A 22936-nucleotide genomic window follows, 5' to 3' on the forward strand; every position below is an offset into this window, starting at 1 on the left:
GTAGGAGTGTCATTGCTACTGGGTTACTGTTTCTAGGCCTTTTCACCATAAAGCTAGGAAATGTTTTAGGATAGAATATGCCTTGAGCTCACAGTTGTATTTCCAATTTAAATTCAGAATTACAGAATTTTTATTTAACTTCATCAATGATAAATCTGTATCTCTTTATCCTACACCAAAACTCCTGGTTCACAAAGATACTGTCATTAATACTGGTTTGTTTTATTCCGCAGTTCACCCGTGATAGTTGCAGAATAACAATATCAACACTGCCACCAACAATATCACTACTTGAAAATCTTTTTGCATTTCTTTTTGTCCTTAGAGTGGATCCCACTTGGGATTGTGTTTTAAAATCACTTGAATAGTTTGGTTGGGGACATTTTACATTTTTGTAATGAAATCCTTGGGCTAGGGACTCATGTAGTTGAGAAAAATCTAAATTTTTCAGAAATATATGCATAGGGGCACCTGGGTGGTTCAGTTGGTTAAGCATCAGACTCTTGTTTTCAGCCTGGGTCATGAGCTCATGGTTTCATGAGTTCAAGCCCCACATTGGGCTCTGTGCTGGCATCGTGAAGCCTGCTTGGGATTCTCTCCCTCTCTCTCTCTTTCTCTCTATTTGCCCCTCCCCTGCTCACACTGTCTGTCTCTCTCAAAAATAAACTGAAAATAATAATAATAAAGAAATATCTGCATAAAAAAGAGAATACTGTGTAGATCTCTAGATGCTGAATTAGATGCAAAATCAATTAATCAAATGCCTTAGTAGCACTATTTGGACGGCCTTTGTGTTCACTTCGCTTGGCAAGTATAAGAGATGGTGACCCCAGATGCCTAGGGCTGCAAAAATATGACATGGCTAAATCCTTGGTTGCAATATCTTAAAAGGTCACAAGATTATGTTACTCCACAAAAGTATCTTTCTGAATCTCTTTTTCTCTCAGTTTCTCTCTCCAAGTCCCCCTCCCCTGTGGATCAGTAATCCTCAAAAGATTCTATCCCTATTCCTTCTTGCCCTCTTTGCCTATGTTAGCCTCCTCCCCTAACAACTCAGGAGCTTACGTTTTTGTGCTTGTATCAGTGAGAGGGAGGGAAGCGGCATTGCTATATAAACTAAGGGAATGAAATGGAGGAGGTCGGGGGATAGACAGCTGCAAGGATCTGGACCAGTCGACTGAAACAAACCCTCGTCCTAAGCAACTCAGAGCTCAGATTTCTTCTCTGGACAGCTGGCTTTTTTCGTCCTTCTGAAATACTCTGCGCAGAGGGGGAGGGGCTGTGAACTGCCTCTGCTATAGACCTCATTTAAAGGCAGCTACCTCCTAGATATGTTCTGTAGAAACTAAATGCAATATTCAATATAGCAGAGATGAGGGTGGTGAAAGAAAAGTATGTAATTTCTCACTCTAGTTTTTAAAGGCCGGGAACTGGTTACTGAGAATGCTGGAGGGCTGCCTGGAGTAGGCAGTGACTGGAGTCACATAACCTGCAAGTGGATATCTGACTTGCCTATGATATTTCTCTCCCCCCCCCTTCCCCACTTGGCACCCTATACTCCATATTCTTTCTAATCCTCCTACTCTCCCCCCACCCCATACCCTACCCCCACTAACGTTCCTGGGATTTTGGACTTAGCTATTTTTAAAACAGTCAACTCAGTAGCCACCTCCCTCCCCCGCTCAGCTGTCCAGTACTCTGGCCAGCCATTTACTCCACCTTCCCCCCACACCAAACCTTCTCTGGTTCCCTGACCTCAGTGAGATTGCAGCCGGTCTGGGGATCTGGGGGAGACATGGAGAAAGAGACGGGGGAACCCCTGGCCGGAGCTGACGGACAGAGTAGGCAGTCATGGCTGGAGGATTGGATATCAGAGTAATGTTTGACCCCTGGAAACAGTAAGTCAAAATGAAATTGCAATTCCTTTAATAAGCTTTTGGAATGAAGTTAGGCTTTCATAAAATTGCAACACCTACTTGAATGTCTCTGGGCCAGAAGCTAGGATCTCTTTCATACCAAGGTGCCTGTCTCCATTTCTCCTCCTGTCTTATTTCTTTCTGGCTGCTGCCCACTGGCCTCTTGAAGTTTAGTCTTCCACCTCTCCTCTGCCTGTTTTAGCTCCTTCCTTACCCTGTTGCCTCAGACTTCTGATGAAGTTTTAGGAGTTTCCCATATCCCCTATTCTGTGGTTTTCTCACCAAAGCCAAATTTAGCCTCAGATGATTAGTCGCTGATACCCTTCTACCCTGCTTCTACTCCGCAGTGCCCTTCACATCGGCCTTCCGAGGCTGGGGGCTATTCTTGTAAATTATTTATGCCCACACTGTAGTCTCACCATCCTCTTCTCCCTCCTGCATGACTCCTACCTCAGTCCACATCCTTACCCCGAGAAAGGGGAGTTTGGCAGGAGTAACTCAGCCCCTCCCCAAGGCCTGTCCTCATCAGAGGCCTGAGAACTTCTGCAGAGAAGATTAATGAAAAGAGTGGTTCTTCAGTCAGGTTTGGAAAAGTAAAAAAAAAAAAAAAAATACAAGAACTGTGGACTCAGCACAAACAAATATTGATTTGCATGCTTGGTTTGCATCCCACTATTCCATGAGAGAGGATTTTATATAGTCTGAGCTCTCTCAGTTGATAAAAGAGATCGGTCCCTTTTCATCCGAATACTGATGTTCCAGAGAGAGAGATGTGTGTGTACCACCCTCACTCCTTGCAAAAACTTCTGACACAAAGGAGGAAGAGAAATGAATGACCCCTGGAGGGTGCCCCCCCTCCCCAGATGGGGAGGGCAAATAAGAGGTATGTTTCTGAAGTATTTCCAGATCCTAATTTTATTGAGGAGCCCACTGGGATGACTGGAGTCTGTTCCATCCTCACGATCCCTCTATTTTTGACACTTCTGCTGTTTGATAGCTTAGCGTGGGGCAATACAGTGGACTCTGCTCTCCCCCCCCCCCCCCCCCAGCAGTCTAGTCAACCTTCCTTCCACCCCCACCTCAGGGTATTGCATAAGGGACCTGAAAGTGGCCACAAGAGCAGGGCACAGAGGCTTCACAGCCACACACACTGTTTGGGGAGCCCTATTCTCCCCAAACTCCAGCCGCTAGTCCTTTACCTGATCTTCCCAGATTCTCTGCACATCATCCTGAATGACCTTCAACTCTTCTCTCTTCCCATGCCCGGCCAAATTTCTTTTTTCAGTCCCTTACAGGAAGTCCGGTCAAAATTCACTAGGTAGGAGGGTCATCAGCTGGAAGGAGCCGGAGCCTGGGGGGACCTGGCCGGATAGGTATGGGGGATCCAGGCCGGTCCCCCCATGGCAGCCCCCCAACTCTAAGCACTCTCACCCTCCTGCTGCTCCTCTGTGGACATGGTAAGAAAGGGCTAGGGAAGGGCTGGGGAACCTGGAGGGTCCGCTGCTGTGCAAGGGTGGGCAGGTGACCCCATGTGAGGAGAAAGGACGGGCGCTGGGGGGTTCCAGTCACTCGCCGGACTCTCAAGCAGATATTTTTTTAATTTCCCATTCGCTTTGGGGAAGAGCCCTGGAAAAGCGCTTAATCCACAGGGAGAAGAGATCTGACGGGCTCACACGTTTTTAGCAAGACTGAGTGAACACAGGACTAGGGGGCTGGGGGCTGGAGATCAGTTGGGTTTTAGAAACAGCTGGAATCCCCTTCACCAGTTTGGGGAGAGTTACGGGGGGGATCCGGGGGCCGTCTCACAGTCCTCTGCCTTTGTCCTCAGCTCATTCTCAATGCAAGATCCTCCGCTGCAATGCTGAGTATGTATCGTCCACCCTGAACCTTAGAGGTGGGAGGTCACCGGGAGCCCTGCGAGGAGGAGCAGGAGGAGGGGGCCGAGGTGGAGGGGTGGGCTCAGGCGGCCTCTGTCGAGCCCTCCGCTCCTACGCTCTCTGCACCCGACGCACCGCCCGCACTTGCCGCGGGGACCTGGCCTTCCATTCGGCGGTGCACGGGATCGAAGACCTGATGATCCAGCACAACTGCTCCCGCCAGGGCCCCACGGCCCCGCCCCCGGCCCGCGGCCCCGCCCTTCCAGGCGCAGGCCCCGCCCGCTCCTCCGGCCCCCCAGCCCCGGACCCCTGTGACTATGAAGGCCAGTTTTCCCGGCTGCACGGGCGTCCCCCGGGCTTCTTGCATTGCGCCTCCTTCGGGGACCCCCACGTGCGCAGCTTTCACCATCACTTTCACACGTGCCGTGTCCAAGGAGCTTGGCCCCTGCTGGATAATGACTTCCTTTTTGTCCAGGCCACCAGCTCCCCCGTGGCATCGGGGGCCAACGCCACCGCCACCCGGAAGGTCAGGGACTCAGCAGCAACTCCAGACCCTCTCATGGTCGCCCACGGTACCACTCCCTCCCACCCCCAACTGTGGCACAGCAATGCTCGCTATTCCCTTTCCTCCTCCACCTCCCCTTCCTCCCCTGCCCCCCCCCCCCCCCCCCCCCCCCCCCCCCCCAGCACTCTTTCCTTAAGTCACTTTCCTTCGCTGGGAGTTTCACTCAAATCCAGAAGACACAAGAGAACGTTGAGAGGAGAGCTGAGGAGCCCTAGGTTGAGAAGTTACCGAAGGGAAACCTTGTCTTCTCCTGAGTTGCTGAGATTGAGGCCAAAAAGGAGGGGGAGGGGTCGAGCAGGGATGGGGCAATACTGGAGTACCAGAGAAGGGATCAGAGTGAGCGAGGGCCACGACAAGCCTCGAGTCTCTGCCGAGATCAAGTCCCTGACTGTGGGTGAGACCTGACTGCCGAGGGGTGGGAGCACTCAGCACAAAATGAACAGTTTTCCCTCTTGCCCTCACAGCTCACCATTATATTTAAGAACATGCAGGAATGCATTGATCAGAAGGTCTACCAGGCTGAGGTGGACAATCTTCCGGCAGCCTTTGAAGATGGCTCTATCAATGGAGGTGACCGACCCGGGGGGTCCAGTCTGTCCATTGGAACTGCTAACCCTGGGAACCACGTGGAGATCCGAGCCGCCTATATTGGCACAACTATAATCATCCGGCAGACAGCTGGGCAGCTCTCCTTCTCCATCAAGGTAGCAGAGGACGTGGCCCGGGCCTTCTCAGCTGAGCAAGACCTACAGCTCTGTGTTGGGGGGTGCCCCCCAAGTCAGCGACTCTCTCGCTCAGAGCGCAGCCGCCGGGGAGCTCTGACCATTGACACCGCCAGACGGCTGTGTAAGGAAGGGCTGCCAGTTGAAGACGCTTATTTCCACTCCTGTGTCTTTGATGTTTTGATCTCTGGTGACCCGAACTTCACTGTGGCAGCTCAGGCAGCTTTGGAGGATGCCCGAGCCTTCCTGCCGGACTTAGAAAAGCTGCACCTCTTCCCCTCGGATGCCGGGGTTCCTCTTTCCTCGGGAACCCTCCTAGCCCCACTCATTTGGAGTGGGCTCTTCGTTCTGTGGCTTTGCATTCAGTAACGTGGCCAGCAACCCCATGATTGGGTTGGAAATGATGTGGGCATAGAGGCTGGCAGAGAAGAACATAAAGAATCATGGAAGGAAACAGTGGTCACCAGCAGACATGTGAAATGATGCCATTTAACCAGAGTCAGATAAGGCTGCAGTCCCGGGCTGAAATGATCACGGAATAAGGGTTCTGGGCAAAGCTTCTGCAATCTAGACCTCTGTGGGGGCTCTTTGTCCATTTTCCCAGTCCCAGTCATGATCCGCGAACTGTTGTACTCCATCTACTCCTGAAATCACCCCAACAACTGTCGACGTTATAGGGGTCCTGATGATCAGTAGAAAACTTAAGGATTTAGACTTTTCAGAGGAAAGAATTGAGAGAGGAACACGCGATCACTATCTATGAGAGATTCAAAGATCTAATGATATTTTCTCTTGGAAAATGGAAAGAGGAGGAAATGATTAAAGATGGAATTTATTTGACAAATATAAGTGGGTAAGATGTGTCCTGCTTTCTCGGTTCAGAAGTGAAGTGGGGGTCTTCGGGATCTTAGGAGGATCATCTGGACCCTTTGGAGGATGGCACAGATAGGAAAGAAGCCGGCATCCCGCCCCTAAATGATCTGTTACTAAAGCTATGAATTCTTCACACCCTCTTCGGTGGCCTATGCCGAATCTCTTTACACATGCTTGAAATGGAGTACAAGCAATGTATTCACTCCATTGAAAGACAGCTCAGCAGTATCAGATATTATTTCTGCCCTCAGGATGCTCACAGGCTATTAGGGAGACACAACTGATTCACATGAAGGAGTGATGAGTGTGCAGTTATCCCCTACATTCTGTGGTACAATGAATTCAGATGGGAAGGTAGTTGATTCGAACTAAGGAAATAATAAAGAAGAGGGAATAGAAGAGATGGGATTTGAAGTGATCTTTGATGACTGGGTAGGATTTGAATTGTTAAGGACCTGCCGGGGCAATGGAAACCACCTGGAGTTATGCATAGATTCATGATTCAGTGAGGAAACCAACAAAACTCAAATGAAATAGATAGGAAGTAAAGGCATAGAACAGTAGATGGACAGAGGCCAAATTAGCAGGCATCTTGAAAGTGGGTCCAAGGAGTTTAAATTAATAGCTAACATTTATTAGAGCTTAAAACCTACCAGGCAATGTTCTAAACATTTTAAAAACATAAATTCATTTAATTCTCACAACTCTCTAAGGAAGGTAATAGTCTCATCTTTACTTTTATATAGGGAAACTGAGGTACAACAAGATTAAGCAACTTGCCCACAATCATACAGCTAATAAAGGGTAGAGCAGTAATTAATTAATTGACAATAATTGTTGAACCCAGGCATTGGGCTCCAGAGCCTTAACTCTTAACCACTATGCTGTGTTGTCAAGGAAACAGAGGGCCATTAAAGATTCTGGGTGTGGAGGTGGGCAAGGAAGTGGAGATGTGGCTGCCAACAGGGCACAGACGACTTTTTTCTTTTGTCATCAGCAGCCCAAAGGGAGAGCTGGGGAGAGGAGGAACAAAAGCCCAAAGTTGAAGGGATCTAGTTTGTAGAAGAGAAAACTGAGACTAGAAGTTGTTCTATTGACTTCACTGTTCACGCTTCTCTTCCTCTTCTCTCAGTATCACCCACCTGACCATAAACCCCCTGGATACCCCCAGGGCTTACCAGGCAGGGTGTGTTATCTGGCTTGCCAGTTCAAATCTTTTTGCATGTCTTTATCCCCTCTTCCCTCCTCTCTGTATCCTCTAAGCACTACAGCCACTCTGCCACTCCTTCAAATAACAGTCTTCACACTCTCTGAAACCTGTAGCGAATCTAGAAAACCATCTGTTCTAATGGAAGAGAATGGGGGAGATGGTGGTGTCCAAGGCTGTCCCATCACACAGGCATTTTCCCTCAAAAACTCTTTTTTTAGAAAGTGCTCCTGGGGTGCCTGGGTGGCTCAGTGGGTTAAATGTCCGACTTCGGTTCAGGCCATGATCTCCTGGTTCGTGGGTTTGAGCCCCGTGTGCTTCAGGTTCTGTGTGTCTCTCTTTCCCTCTGCCCCTCCCTGCTTGCGCTCTGTCTCTGTCTCTCAAAAATGAATAAACATTTTTTTTTTAAAGTGCTCCTTATATTGGTTCTCTTAACTCAAAAGAGTAACTTTATCTCTCAGGTGTGGGAATTTCAAGTCAGTCAAGAATTTCATAGCCAACTGGTAAATGAGATTCTTTCATGGTACCTGTCATGTAACACTGTTTCCTTTGCCCAAACTTAAGGTTAGCCCTATTACAAGGGAGTATTTAAAAATGGGTAGCTTGGAATAAGCACATGAAAAGATGCTCAACATCATTAGTCACGAAGGGAATGCAAATCAAATTAGTCACAATGAGAAAACACTACTCAACCACTAGAATGGCTAAAATTGACAAGACTGACCACATCAAGTGTTGGCAAGAAGTGGAGCTCTCACAAGCTGCTGGTGCGAATGTAAAATGGTACAACCACTTTGTAAAAACAGTTTGGCAATTTCTTTAAAGCCAAGCATACAGGGGCGCCTGGGTGGCGCAGTCGGTTAAGCGTCCGACTTCAGCCAGGTCACGATCTCGCGGTCCGTGAGTTCGAGCCCCGCGTCGGGCTCTGGGCTGATGGCTCAGAGCCTGGAGCCTGATTCTGATTCTGTGTCTCCCTCTCTCTCTGCCCCTCCCCCGTTCATGCTCTGTCTCTCTCTGTCCCAAAAATAAATAAACGTTGAAAAAAAAATTAAAAAAAAAAAATAAAGCCAAGCATACAGCTACCATATGATCTAAACATTCCGCTCCTAGGTATTGACCCAAGAGAAATGACGATAACATGTCAGCACAAAGACTTGCATACAAATGTTCGTTACAGTTTTCTCTGTAATAACCAACAAAATTAGAAACTGGAGACAACCCAAATGTCCATTCACAGATGAATGGATACACCAGTTGTATTAATCCATACAACAGAATATCAGTCAGCGATAAAGTGAAATAAACTAGTACACATAACAACATGATGAATCTCAAGATAATCATGCAAGCAAAGAAGCCAAACAAAAAAAGAGTGTATACTGTGTGCTTCCATTTTTATAAAATTTTAGAAAATGCAAACTAATACATAGTTTGGGAATGGGTGAAAAGGGGGAAGGGGGAAGGGGGAAGAGATGGTTTACAAGGGGGCAAGAGGAAATTTTGAGAGTTCATTAACCTGATTGTGGCAGCAATCTCATGAGTATATGTATGTCAAAACCCATGAAATTATATACTTTAAATATGTGTAGTTTATTATACATCAAGTATACCCAATAAAGCTGTAATTAAAAAAATTATTTTATTTTATTTTTTGAGAGAAAGAAAGAGAGAGCAGGGGAGGGGCAGAGAGAAGGGGAGAGAGAGAATCCCAAGCAGGGTCTGCACCATCAGCACAGAGCCCAATGCGGGGCTTGAACCCACAAACTGTGAGATCATGACCTGAACCAAAGAATCAAGAGTCAGACACTTAACCCACGGAGCCGCCCAGGCACCTCAAGCTGTAGTTTTTCTTAAAAACAGGTAGCCCATCTTCCCCTTTTCCTTTGTTGGATCAAAGGCTCAGACTGATCACAGTATCAAAAGAAAGATTAGAAAACAGAACAACAAAAAAGAAAACCTAAGGAAGATTAGAACAGACTTTTCTTCTTCTAGAAAAGGAAAAGAGGAGGATAATGGATCAAGGAAAAGAGAATATTTCATGATTTCATTCCTTCCTCAGATGAAGTCATTCCAAAGGTCAGCTACCTTTAGAAAAGGCCATTTTCTGGCTGAAAAACATCAGCCCTGCCCCTCAGAGTTCCATCTTTCTCTTCCAACAACAGTCAGCAGGTGGCAGTGGTGACTAGAAAGAATTACTCGGTGGGGCGGGGGCAAGTCTCCCTGAGAAAGAAAAATGGATTTCTTAGATTATTAGGTATGTTGGTCATTTGAGAAAAAAGTCTAATAAACATTTGACAGAATAGGCATTTCAGGAATCTCAGGAATAAACTGAAGATAGGTACACAGTTAAACCAATAAATTGTTTAAATAAATGATTATAACTTTTCAACAAACAAAGGGTTGTTCAAGACATGAAACAATGAAAATATACTACCTGGGTCCACAGAGGATATTATTTACGCAGAGGCAATAATGTAAACACTGGCTGTTGATACAGCCAAAACTGTGATATACATATTAGGAGGATGAGGTGAAAGGAAAGAGAAGGCAGGTATACAACATGATGTGAAAGCTGACATTTCAATTACTGTAACAAAAAAGTCAACGCTATGTCTACTATTTCTAAATTAAGAATGGAAAGAAGAAACATATCACCTAGAAATATAAAGTAAATACTAGATAAACAGGCTACAAGAATTGGAAGAGACTCTACTGAACGCCTCAGTGAGGCATGAGGACTGATGTTTTTTGGTAAGCCCTCAATAAGATAATTTCTGTGGTCCAGTAATTACAGTTCTCAAAAATCAGTGCCAGGAAACTGTACCAGCACTAGGGAAAGGAAAGAAGGCAAAGCCACTAGAAAATAAAAGGCCTTCCTCAATTTTTCTGCCTACTCCCAAACCAAATTATTCATCATCCTTCCCAATAGGAAGAAATAAGTTACATATGTTTCCTGAGATAAAACTTGTGAATGGAGGGTGGGCTTGGAGAAAGTGAACGAGAAATCCGGCAAGATAACTGGACTCTGCCTTCGCTACAGGGCTAATGATTTTGGAATCATTGTCTGCTATTGGTTCAAAGAACCAATATTTTGTATTTACATATATACATACACATATATGCATACACACACATATAGTTGACACACAATGTTGTCTTAGTTTCAGGTGTACAACATAGTGGTTCAGCAAGTTAATAAGTAAGTGCTATGCTCACCACAAGGGTAGTCACCACCTGTCACCAAAGAACACTATTACAGTATCATCGACTATATTCCCTAAGCTGTACTTTCATCCCCGTGACTTATTCATTCTATAACTGGAAGCCTGGACCTCCCACTCCTTCACCCATTTTGTCCGTCCCCCACCCCCTCCCCTTTTATAACCATCTGTATTTATGGGTCTGTTTCTCCTGGTTTGTTCATTCATTAGTTTTGTTTTTAGATTCCACATATAAGTGGCATCATATGGTATTTGTCTTTCTCTGACTTACTTCACTTAGCATAATACTCTGTAGGTCCATCTATGTTGTCACTGATGGCAAAATCTCTCTTTTTTTAAGTTTTATTTATTTTTTGAGACAGACAGAGAGAGAGAGAGAGAGAGAGCGAGCTCACACAAGTGGGGAAGGAACAGAGAGAGAATCCCAAGCAGGCTCTGCACTAGCAGCATAGAGCCAGACACGGGGCCTGATCTCGTGAACCGCAAGATCATGACCTGAGCCTGAATCAAGAGTCAGATGCTTGACAGACTGGGCCACCCAGGCGCCCAAGATCTCTTTTTTTATGGCTGAGTAATATTCCACTGTATTTATATTCCATATCTTCATGTAATCAGTCTTTGATATAGCACTTTTCTTTAACTCCTCCAAGAAATGAGTTGTCAGATTAAAAAAAAAAAATCTATCAGCTATTTCATTCTGCCCTCCCACCCCACCTCACTCCAGCCAAGAATTGAAGGGCCCTTTGGTAAAACTACAGCATCTGACAAGAAAATATTCTGCTATGGTGTTATTTTCTCTACATGGAGGATACAGCCCTGCATCCACCACAGCCAAGGCTACAGCTTCAGGGGAACACCATCAGTGTTAGAGAACAAATGAGAACCAGAAAGACAAGGAATGGGTTGGGCTATTTATAGTACACATTAGCTGATCAAGCTAAAATAATCCTATTGATTGATTTTTAACCTTCCTTAGAATTGTTGAAGAACCTAAATTGTGCAGCCCATAAGACAACCTTTGGGGAACTTAGTTTAGAGGGAAAGAAACAGACAAACAGATAATTATAAGATAAATGATCAATATTCATAATATACAGAATCTTATGTCCAACATACTGTAGGGATACAAAGAAGGTGGAAATTAAATCTGCTTGTAGAAATCATAGAAATCTTTACAAAGGAGATGAATTTTCCTTTTTTTAAGTTTATTTATTTTGAAAGAGAGCACATGCGAGTGTGCAAGAGCATGGAAGGGGCAGAGAGAGAGAGAGAGAGAGAGAGAGAGAGAATCCCAAGCAGCATGGAGCCCAACATGGGCCTGATCCCACAAACCTTGAGATTATGACCTGAGCTGAAATCAAGAGTCAGGTGCCCAACCGACTGAGCCACCCAGGTACCCCCTGAATTTTCTTTTTTTTTAAGGATCAGAGATGCACTACTTGAGAAATCTTTCAGCCATATGTCATATGAATTTTATCCTCGCTGTGTGACTCTAGGCAATCACTTGAGCTCTCTGAATCATAATATTCTCTTCTGAAAAATATCTCCCTGCTTATTTAATGAATCAAGTGTTTATGCAATTGCTTAATAATGCACATGTATAAGTAGCTCTATGTACACTCTAAAATGCTGTTAACAAAGTATTGTTAAATGTCGGTCTGGATAAAAAAAAAAAAGAAAACTGGTTTAATATACAGTTTCTTCCTCTAAGTCACGAATATCATATTCCTTCCTCTGTTCCTTCTTCTCACAATCAAAGAATCATCTTTGTTACTCAGGGTTTCAGGTCTCAGAAAAGCTTCCGTGCATTCGAGACAATCCTTGGACTAAAGATCTGGACGGTACATTAGTTCACCCACTGGGTGGCAGAGCTGAGCCAAATGGATTACCAAATTGTGCAAGAAAAAATTTCTTAGAAAAGAGGAAGTTCGGCTAAGCACACAATGTCCCATCTCTTTCATGCTCATAAATATCAACATAGCCCGGTTGTCTCCCCAGAAAAACAAACCATCGCCTCTCACTTCCTTACCACCCTTGCCCTGACACATGATTGGGCCATAGGCTTTGAGGAAGGACTGGTTATATAAGTTACAGTATAGCAGAGAGAACTGAAGTTTAAAGTCTAACACTGATAAGAAACAATACTAGGTTCTGATTAGTGGTATACTGTATTCTAGAGGTACACTCCAGTCTATCAATTCAAATTTGTATTCAATAATATACTAACTCTATGAAATGTACTCTGCTAGATGTTATGAAGGATTCAAAGATGAAAGAGAACAGAGTTCCTGCTCTCTAGGAATTCATTATCTAGGACAGAAAAGGAAATTTATATGTAGGTTTTGTATGAGAAATATGAATAACATTTGTGCCATGGAGCATTCAAAAGAGAGCGAAATTCTGTGTGGTTGTAAGGTGAAAGATGAAGCGATTGGGAATCAAGACAGGTTTCAGAGAGGAAAAGTCATTTGGCTGTCTGTGGAAGAGTGGATAGGACTTCAAAATTCAGAGGTGGGGGAGGAAGATCAGGTATTCCAGGTAGAGACAAAAGCATAAGCAAAGGCACAGAGGCAGAGAAGGATGTATCAGGGGAACACTGAGTACTCAGGTTTGGCTGAGGTAGAGGGTACATTCATGAGGAAGTAGTGAGAAATGGACTGGAAAGCTGGGATGAGGTCAATTTGTGAAGGCCAGGTTGAAGCATTTGGATTTGATTCAGTAATCAATGAATCTTGGAGCATCACAGAAACAGACAGGAATAAAATTCTGTTACATTAATCTAGTCGTGGTCTACAGATTACAGCAGAAAGATCATTACAAGGTATTCAAACAATCAAGGCAAAAGTAACAAGAACACGAAGCAGACTGCCGGTCAGTGAAATAATAAATAAGAAGTAAATTCTAGAAACACTGGGAAGATGGCCTCTACCGAATTTGGCAATTGATTGGATGTGGGGACTGTTATAGAGGTAGGAATCAAAAGCAATTCCTTGATTTGAAACCTTGTTCATTGGGGAATGAGTATATAATGGTTCCATTAAAAGTATTAAAGGGAAGACCTGAATTTGAGCACAGCGGGGCAAGATGATGAATTCTACACTGGACAAGGTGAATTTGAGATGCCAGCTGCAACTCTGGAGACAAGCTAAAGGCATAGTATAAATTTGACACAAGTGATATACAGATGGGCAAATTGAGGAGCAAAATGTAAAGGAAGAAAAGGAGAGGGCCAAGGACAAGTCCTCAAGAAAAGCTTTCAGGGGGCAGAGAAAAAAGAAATTACCAGAGGGACGCCTGGGTAGCTCAGTCAGTTAAGGGTCTGACTTCGGCTCAGGTCACCATCTTACGGTTCGTGGGTTTGAGCCCTGTGTCGGGCTCTGTGCTGGCAGCTCAGAGCCTGGAGCCTGCTTCACATTCTGTGTCTTCCTTTATCTCTCTCTGCCCCACCCTTGCTCACACTCTGTCTCTGTCTCTCTCAAAAATAAATGAGCATTAAAAAGAAAAAAAAAAAAAGTTGCCAGAAAAGGAGAAAGTCTAAAAGTCAAGATGAACTCTTAAAGTTTTAAAAGATGGCAGTTTTCAAATTATACAGCAGTCAAAGACAATAAGGCCAAAAAAAACCACTCTGGAAACCTTGAAGAAAACGTTTTGTATTTCTTTTCTTTTCTTTTCTTTTCTTTTCTTTTCTTTTCTTTTCTTTTCTTTTCTTTTCTTTCATTATTTTATTTTAATTTTATTGTGAGAGAGAAGGAGACAGCAAGCATGAACAAGGGACGGGCAGAGCGAGAGGGAGAGAGAGAGAGAATCCCAAGCAGGTTCCATACTGTCAGTGCCCAGCCCAGTATGGGGCTTGATCCCATGAACCATGAGATTATGACCTAAACCAAAATCAAGAGTTGGATGCTTAACCGACTGGGCCACCCAGGTGCCCCCAGATCAGGAATTTTTAATAATTAAATCTAAACTAAAAAAAACAAGAACCCTCACCAAGCGTCGTAGAGACAAGAGCTCTATGTTAAGTGTTTAGAATCCAGGGTTTGGAGAATGGCTGCACCAGTTATTAGCTTTATGTCCTCGGTCTTGTTTTTTGTTTTGTCACTGTTGTTTGTTTTTTAAAGACTGCTAGAGTCCCCTTTGACTCTAAAACGTTATGAGTCTTGCCCTGAATCCTTTACAGTAGGATTAAACAAGATACAAGATACAAGATACAATGGGTTAAAGCACTGGGAAACTTGGGTGACTCAGTACCAAGTTTCTGACTCTTGGTTTCAGCTAGGGTCATGATCTCATGGCTCTTGAGTTCGAGCCCCGCACTGGGCTCTGCGCTGGCAGTGTGGAGCCTGCTTGGGATTCTCTCTCTCCCTCTCTCTCTGCCCCTCCTGCCCCCCCTCCCCCCCGCCGCTCTCTCTGTCTCTCAAAATAAATAAGCTTAAAAAACCAAAAGAAACTACAACCAATGTGTTAAGGTACTGAGAGGCAGGAAAACTGAAAGAGTTCAATACTTTAGACCAGACAAACTTGGGTTCAAGATGTGGCTCTATTTACAAAATTTGTGACCTCAAGGCAAGTTACTTAACCCTCTGAGCCTGACTTAATCAACCCTGAGTCACAGAGTTATTGTGAGAATTCAATGAAATAATCTAACCTTAAGTCCTTTCTGGAACAAGATGACAGATGCACTTACAAATAAAATGTCATTGAAATAACTATGTTAAGGACTCGGTCCATGACAGGTGCTTGATAAATGACAAAAAAAAGGCACTCTGAACTCAAGACGCTGTACAATTATTAATATATTCTTATTCCTGACCCAGAGGCATGCTCCACAGTTGAGCAGTCTGGAATCCCACACTTCCTTTGGGCCTTTATTTGCCTCTAAACTAACATTGCCGAGGGAAAAAAGTAGGAAAGCCTGATGGACACGGGTAAAGGCAAGTTCACAGAGTAGAGGTGACAAAGAAAGGGATTTGTCCTCCATTAGGAACTTTAGGGTTCTAAGTGTTTATCAGGCCAGAAGTTAAGGAAGAGAGCAATGCAGCCAGCACTTTGGCCCTGGCTGGAACAGAGTAGGAAGGGCACTTCCCTCCCTGAGAGCTCTGGCTTTACTCAACTAAGGCCAGTAAGACAAACAACAATCACCATTGGGCTTTTTACTGGCACAGAGATTAAGAGGGTGGGGAAGGTGCAGGTAAAGATGATCTAACTTGCAAAACTCCTGGACTTAGCCCTACTTTGCTGTTCCTCCTAGACTTGCCCTCCCCTCCCCCACTGCGCCACCGCACCCCACGACTGTATGTCCCCTGCTTTTGGGACAGGAACTTACAAGATTTTTCTTTCTTTGATGCAGGAACTGAGAAAGAAGACTCAGGGAGAGATTTTAATCAGAATACCGGGTTATAAGGTGAAAGGTCGTAAACAACTCTGTCCAAGAGGGCTTCGTTTCAGAACACGCCTTGGCCAGGGGCCTGGCCAGCAGCTGCTTACTGCCAAGGCTAAATTGTTTTTTGGCCCGGAAGGGAACCCAAGCACAGCACAGCGCAAACAAGTGGTCTGTACTGAGTTCTGCAAACTGGGAAAGAAAGAAAAAAAAAAACTGAGCCCAAGAGAGAAACTTAGAGCAAGAGAGAATTGCTTGAAGATTTTTAAAAGCTCAAAAAATTCAGCCCTTCATAGATGTGCCCAAATAAATACCAGCATTCCCTTTTCTCTAACATGCCCTGAATCAACAACATCCTGGTCTATTTCTACCCACTTCTCCCCCTTGCCCCTCAGAATTTATGTAGCTACATACCACGCCCTTGGCTCATGTATTTCTTCCTAAACATTTTGATGTTTCATATCTATGTACACTTTCATACCCATCAAACTAAAAGTTCTCCCAGAAGACACAGTTTTGAATTTTTAAAATTATTTTGGTGAGAGTCCTACCCTGCCTACTCCTGATAATTCAATCAATATTGTTGACAGCCTGGAAAACAAGTCGCTTGTTGATTAACTTTCTAAACCAGGGTGCCGCCTCAAACCCACACACCCCAAGGATCAACATGTTCCCTTTTTTGTTCCTGAGGGTTGATGGGGTGTGTGTGATTTCCAACAGAGTTTTGATGCCTGAGTGTTGAGCTTGCTTAATAGTGGTGCTGAGTTGTAACTTGTTAGCCTTAGGGTGTCAACCCAGTTATGGTGTATGAGGAAGGAAAGAAGGATCCTTAACAGCGATGAATAGCCTTCTTTTTGCTGACAATAGGATTTCTGTATATCCTAATGTTTCTCATTTACTTCCCCATCTCAGTTTTGGAAGCACTATCTTCCTCTTTCTAGCATTAAAAAAAAAAAAAAAAATGAGGTCATAATCTCCTGATACTTCAACACAGACATGAGGGAGGCCCAGGAATCGAAGCAAAGGTGTGGGGGGAAATCCCTGTATTGCTGCAAGTCTTTCTGATTGCATTTTCGAGTATTTTCTCAGGAGTCACCTCCTAAGTCATCTCATGGCCCAGTGGTGGGGTGGGGGGAAACCTATGTGGCAGCCAAAGGACGACACAGAGTGAGGAGTCAGGGTCTCTTTTATCTTGAACATATAGTGTCCCGGTGACCCTTTTGTCTTGTTTCCTTCCTGGGATTTCTGAAGGGCTTCGAAGAACATTTTTGAAAGATAGGAACACTCTGCCTTCAAGCAGGAAAACAGCCATCTCTCCACTGACGCTTTGGTTACAAACAAGAGAACTTTTAACTAGAAGTCTGTGAACAGTGTGAGCAACAGATCTAGGAACGTACCTTTGATTTAGTGAGTTTCAGAGGGGATGCAGACAAGAAGGAGCGCAAGGAATTCAGGAAGGCGAAGCAAGTGAAACGTCTTCCCCCCCCCCCCCCCTTTCCTTTCCTGAGAAGTAGGAAGTGAGAGAGAATCAGAGCCCAGAGAGCACACCTTACTAAGGAGTAATAGGTAACCGGGGGGAACATAAACAAAATGTTCCTCAACTTTGCAGGCAGAAACTGAAGGGGGGGGGGGGGGGGGATAAAACCAACAGGATGTGAATACGCCCTGTTTCTACGCTCCAGAGAACACAGAGAACAGAATAGAGGGTACAGGGAGTGAGAACAGCGCAGGCACGCAGTTCCCGGGCTCCGAGGGGCTAGAGAGGGAGGAAGATGGCCGAGCATACCCTTTGTCCACTGAGGACTGAAAGGGGGGTTACAACTTGTGGCACGTTCTCCTTTTCTTTCACAGTCGGTTGGGTGCTGACAGAGCCGCGGGGCAAGAGAAGGACAAAGGGTCTCTTCCTGAACTGTAACACCAGCGCTCCCTGGCCTCCGCCCCAAATCTGAAGTATTCTTGGAGTGAAGGGATTGTTTTTCACAGGACTTGCGACTTGTGAGCCGGGAATAAACAGTCGCCCCTAAATTAATTGCGCTGGCTAAGGCTAGGCATGAAATTCCCACCTAAGCACATTTTCCTTTTGCCGCAAACGCCGCTCCCAGCCCAGAAGCATTTGCACCCACCCTCCGATGGCCACCAGCCCGCGATCAATTCTAGGGTCAGAGAGGCCCCGCTTCCTCTGGGCCGGAGGGCAGCCGCTCGCAGCCCCTCCGCCCCCTCCTCCCGGCGAGGCGGCGGCGCACAACAACCATTTTCCCCGCCAGGCGCACACCGTGTCCACGCGCCGCTGCGACCTCGCCGATTGGTTGGGCTCCCGGTAAACAAGGACCGGGCAGCCAATGGGAGGGCTGTGCACGAGGGCAGCACGAGCCTCCGGGCCAGCGCTCGCGTGGCCCTGCGGTGCCTGACTACTATATAAAACAGTTTCCGGCGCACGCTAGCAACTGTACACTGCTCTCTTCGGTCCACGTTCGTGAGTGGCTTCGCCGAGCTCCGGAGCACTCCTCCAGCTGTTGGAGGAAAGGGGGGGAAAAAGCTGATTTTTCTCTGGAAATTCCTTGGCATAACCCGCAGCTTACGTTTTCCTGACATCTCCATCAGATTTTAGTGGAGAGTTGGAGAGTGAGATAACCTTAATTTTCTGTAATTTTTGGATTTGGGACTTTTGCTGTTGTTCTTTCTCTCCCCCGTTTTTTAACTGTTAAGCCAACCCAGTCCAATCATGGTGATGTTCAAGAAGATCAAATCTTTTGAGGTGGTCTTTAACGACCCTGAAAAGGTGTACGGCAGTGGGGAGAAGGTGGCTGGCCGGGTGGTAGTGGAGGTTTGTGAAGTCACTCGAGTCAAAGCTGTCAGGATCCTGGCTTGCGGAGTGGCGAAGGTCCTGTGGATGCAGGGATCCCAGCAGTGCAAACAGACCTCCGAGTACTTGCGCTACGAAGACACGCTTCTCTTGGAAGACGAGCCCACAGGTGAGTGGCCCCGTTGTCTGCCGGGAGGGTGGAAGCTGATTCGGGAAGAGTTGAAACGGACAGTTGGAGCTTTTGCTAAATATTCCAAGTTGCTCGGGTTGAGCGGCTTGAATTTCGTGTTGCTTCCTTTTTTTTTTTTTTTTTTTTTTAAGTTTTGACTCGCAGACTCCTTAAAAAATGGTGATTTGTACAGTTTCCTACAGTGTTGTGATCTGAAGGTGATCCTGAGGGGTGTTGCCTTAGCTATTTAAGGATTTTTTTTTTTAACGCATAAGTTGCTTGTTCTTTGCTTGCTTCCTGTTTGAGATGATAGTAGCCTGTCATCACTGCAGGGCTTTGTAACTTTTTGCCCAACAAAATGCATCAGAATCTCATTTAAGAATATACCAGATAAAAGTGGGGGAACTACAGTAGGCTTGCTTGCTGCCCAGGAACTCCTTATCGCACAACTGCATTTTAAGTGTAACAAGAAACTTACCGGCTACTCGCTTTTCCTTCTTTTCAGGTGAGAATGAGATGGTGATCATGAGACCTGGAAACAAATACGAGTACAAGTTCGGCTTTGAGCTTCCTCAGGGGTAGGTGTCTGCTGAATGCATCTTTGGACTTTTTAATCTCTCACACTCTTCCCAGCCTTTGGTCACTTCCTGTTCTTGGAGAGCATTTGTAGATTAACCGCTTCTTTTTTTCCCCCCACAGGCCTTTGGGAACATCCTTCAAAGGAAAGTATGGGTGTGTAGACTACTGGGTGAAGGCTTTTCTTGATCGTCCCAGCCAGCCCACTCAAGAGACCAAGAAAATTTTCGAAGTGATGGATCTAGTGGATGTCAATACTCCTGATTTAATGGTGAGGTTCCTTTTAAAATCCTATTCTCTTGGGTTTCGGGGATGATAAATTAAGTGTCTTAGGCATTAGATTGAAGCACTTCAGGGAATTCAGCCCTAAATTACCAAGGTGGGAAGGAAAGTTGCCTGTTCCAGGTAAGGAAGTGGAAAGGAGAAAAAAAAAAGGATCTCTAGAATCCTCAAAACCTCTTTTTACTCCTATTCAACATAGGCCCCTGTGTCTGCTAAAAAGGAGAAGAAAGTTTCCTGCATGTTCATTCCTGATGGGCGAGTGTCTGTCTCTGCCCGAATTGACAGAAAAGGATTCTGTGAAGGTAAAAACCTAGTACTTAAAATGGTAGACTGATAAAACAGGGACTGTGGTTTTGGGAGTGAGGGCAGGGGCTAGGGATAGGAGAAAAGTCACTAATTGCACCAAGCATCAGCTAATAAGTTTTCACCTTTCTCATTTTTTAGGTGATGAGATTTCTATCCATGCTGACTTTGAGAATACATGTTCCCGCATCGTGGTCCCCAAAGCTGCCATAGTAGCCCGCCACACTTACCTTGCCAATGGCCAAACCAAAGTGTTGACGCAGAAGCTGTCATCGGTCAGAGGCAATCATATCATCTCAGGAACCTGTGCATCGTGGCGTGGCAAGAGCCTTCGGGTGCAGAAGATTAGGCCTTCTATCCTGGGCTGCAACATCCTTCGAGTTGAATACTCCTTACTGGTGAGTGGGTGGAGTCAGAGATTATCCTTCTGTCAAAATAGCAGTGGTTTCTCCAGACCTGTAATCTAACAAACTGTCCTTTTCCTTTCTAGATCTATGTCAGCGTCCCCGGCTCCAAGAAAGTCATCCTTGATCTGCCCCTCGTAATTGGTAGCCGGTCAGGTCTGAGCAGCCGGACATCCAGCATGGCCAGCCGAACCAGCTCTGAGATGAGTTGGGTAGATCTAAACATCCCCGATACCCCAGAAGGTGAGTCAGACCTAATAATGTCCATCCTTCCTCTTTGGCCTGCTTGGGTTTGTGAAATTGTGATGGTCAGGTGTTTCACAGCCAGACTTCTTATGCCTATATTTTTTTCTAGCTCCTCCTTGCTATATGGATATCATTCCTGAAGATCACCGATTGGAGAGCCCCACCACTCCTCTGCTAGATGACACAGACAGTCCTCAAGACAGCCCTATTTTTATGTACGCTCCCGAATTCCAGTTCATGCCACCACCTACCTACACAGAGGTGAGAATTATCATTTTAGCACTACGTTTTGTCTTAAACCTTCCATAGGAAGTTGAGTTGGAGGTATTGCTAAACTGGGTGGTTCTGTCAGTTCTGACCCAAACTAAAATGGTCTTTTCTTTCTCTCCCTTCTTGCCTCCCCCACCCCCAGGTGGATCCCTGCATTCTCAACAACAATGTGCAGTGAACACGTGGAAGAAAAGAAGCAGCTGTACTTACTTGTTTCTTTCTGCCTCTCTTCCTGGACTCTTACTTTTTCAGAGACTCCACAGTCTCTCCATTGGGGTATGGGTCCACCCCAGCCTCTGACTCCCAGTGTAGGAGGTGATCAGCAGACGACCTCCTGGGCCTTAAAATGGTGCACGCTCATCCTCAGCCAGGGAGAGGTTGTGATAGGGAGTGTTTGCTGGATGGGTTTAAAAACACACTACAAAAATTCAGGCCCATCCTGTTTTCTCAGATCTTGAAAATTAAGGCATTTTTAGTAAGTTTGAATAAGGGGTAGAAATGGCCTCCTGACATGGTCTTCCCCAGGGTTTTTGAAGGGGATTCTGTATCTTGAACTCTTGTGCCATGTGGAGCAGAGCCACTTTAGCAAATTCGGAAAAGGAAAAAAAAAAAAATCCTGGCCAAAATTTTGGGACAAGAAGGTTCTTAAAATCAGTGTTGCCCTTTGTTTTACACTTACAGCAGAAAGAAAAGAAAAACCTTCCAGAACTTGATGTGGTTTGAACTTCTGGAGAAGAGCTTCCCATGTGAATTAAAAAGAAGCTCTAAGGTTGTCTTTGCTTCGAATGTACTTTAATCTGGCTTAACGCAGTTGTAACCATGCCCCACCAAAGGTCTGAAAAGCCATTTTTTGAGCCTATTGCACTGTATTCTCCTGTTGCAAACATTTTCATATGGGAGAATGTGTTTTTCTTTTCATGTGACTCCTTGGACTTGCTTCTGAGGTGATAATTCTTGGCACTTTAGTTCCTTTCGAAAAAAATTTTTTTCCCTATCTCAAATGTAAGCTAAAACTGGTCTACTACGTCTCTAGGGCTAAGCACAATGACAAAAAAAAGTGTTATTCCTCACTTTTGAGGCTTTGTCCCAGTGTACAGAATTCTGTAATTCTAACAATTATGTGAGAAGGGTTGCTGCTATCAGCGTCGCCCACTGTGACTTCTCCACACCCTCCGAGGAACTGTAGATCAAGATGCCGCCAACACTGTGATCAGAGCTTCCAGACATTGCCATGAGAACTGAGCAGGCCGCCTTCGCCACAGCCCCCAGGGCTCCCTGCAGTGTTAGGAGACCCGGCATGTTGACAGTCCTCTCTAACTGCAGCCCTTGCCCTTGAGCACTTGGTCGGACCCCTCAGCCTTAGCACTTTGTTCACTGTCCTGTGTCAGAGCACTGAACTCCACCTTCTTCTGAGAAAGTATGTGGGCTGAAAGCGGTTTCATTTTTTTTGTTTTGTAAATGTTTATCTTTTTGTATGATAAAAACTATATTTTGTACTTAACCAGATATATTTTCACCCCAAGTGGGGGATATTCTTTGTAAAAAATAAAAATAAAGTTTTTTAATGGCAAAAATGGTTTTCTTGTCTGTGAGGTGGTGTTTGAAGTTACTGGAAAGTGTGCCTGAAGGAGCTTTACCCCCACTTAGTGATTCCCATTTTTGGAAATCCTGTGGAGAAAAGCTTCCCTATTGACCCTAATGATTGTAGTCCAGGGGTGGGGTTTGGGGTGCAAAAGGAAGGAATTTTAGCTACATTTAGTCTTTTTTCCAGTTAACTAAAAACTGTAGTGGGATATTCTGGTGGTCTAGGCTAGTTTTCTGCACCCGTAGATAACTCAGAATGAAATCCTTGGATTTTGGAGTGCATGCACTTTTTTTTTTTTTTTTTTTTAATGAGCTCTTCAGGGGCACCTGGGTGGCTCAGTTGGTGGAGGGTGATCTGGGATCATGAGCTCATGTCCCATGTTGGGACTTACTTGAAGACACTTAAAGATTTTTTTTTTTTATTTTTTATTTTTAACGTTTATTTATTTTTGAGATAGAGCATGAATGGGGGAGGGTCAGAGAGAGGGAGACACAGAATCCGAAACAGGCACCAGGCTCTGAGCTGTCAGCACAGAGCCCG

The 22936-nt window shown here is 45.2% G+C and overlaps 2 protein-coding genes and 1 long non-coding RNA gene across 4 annotated transcripts; 2 read left to right on the forward strand and 1 right to left on the reverse strand.

Annotated features, from left to right (window-relative positions):
- Positions 1-1719: 1719 nt before the first annotated feature.
- HJV (hemojuvelin BMP co-receptor) lies at positions 1720-5926 on the forward strand. Of its 2 annotated transcripts, XM_040462517.1 has the most exons (4): positions 1720-1898; positions 3202-3373; positions 3745-4319; positions 4823-5926. In XM_040462517.1, exons 2-4 carry the CDS (start codon positions 3292-3294, stop codon positions 5447-5449), a joined length of 1284 nt encoding a protein of 427 aa, XP_040318451.1. In that variant the 5' UTR covers positions 1720-1898; positions 3202-3291; the 3' UTR covers positions 5450-5926. The 2 variants fall into 2 exon arrangements, with proteins under 2 accessions (XP_040318451.1, XP_040318452.1); XM_040462518.1 differs by lacking the exons at positions 1720-1898; positions 3202-3373 and having other exon boundaries at positions 4010-4365.
- Positions 2853-20488, reverse strand: LOC121021827 (uncharacterized). The gene is made up of 3 exons (XR_005786694.1): positions 20364-20488; positions 15151-15158; positions 2853-2862 (listed from the first exon to the last, which is right to left on the reverse strand). It is a non-coding gene; the product is annotated as an uncharacterized LOC121021827 (long non-coding RNA).
- TXNIP (thioredoxin interacting protein) lies at positions 18192-22388 on the forward strand. Its single transcript, XM_040462519.1, has 8 exons — positions 18192-18730; positions 19236-19308; positions 19430-19577; positions 19788-19890; positions 20033-20289; positions 20382-20538; positions 20651-20802; positions 20954-22388. Exons 1-8 carry the CDS (start codon positions 18481-18483, stop codon positions 20987-20989), a joined length of 1176 nt encoding a protein of 391 aa, XP_040318453.1. The 5' UTR covers positions 18192-18480; the 3' UTR covers positions 20990-22388.
- The last annotated feature ends 548 nt before the right edge of the window (positions 22389-22936 follow it).

Source organism: Herpailurus yagouaroundi, unplaced genomic scaffold (genome assembly GCF_014898765.1).
Source record: "Herpailurus yagouaroundi ecotype Mexico unplaced genomic scaffold, PumYag 322, whole genome shotgun sequence".
Classification (NCBI taxonomy): Eukaryota; Metazoa; Chordata; class Mammalia; order Carnivora; family Felidae; genus Herpailurus; species Herpailurus yagouaroundi.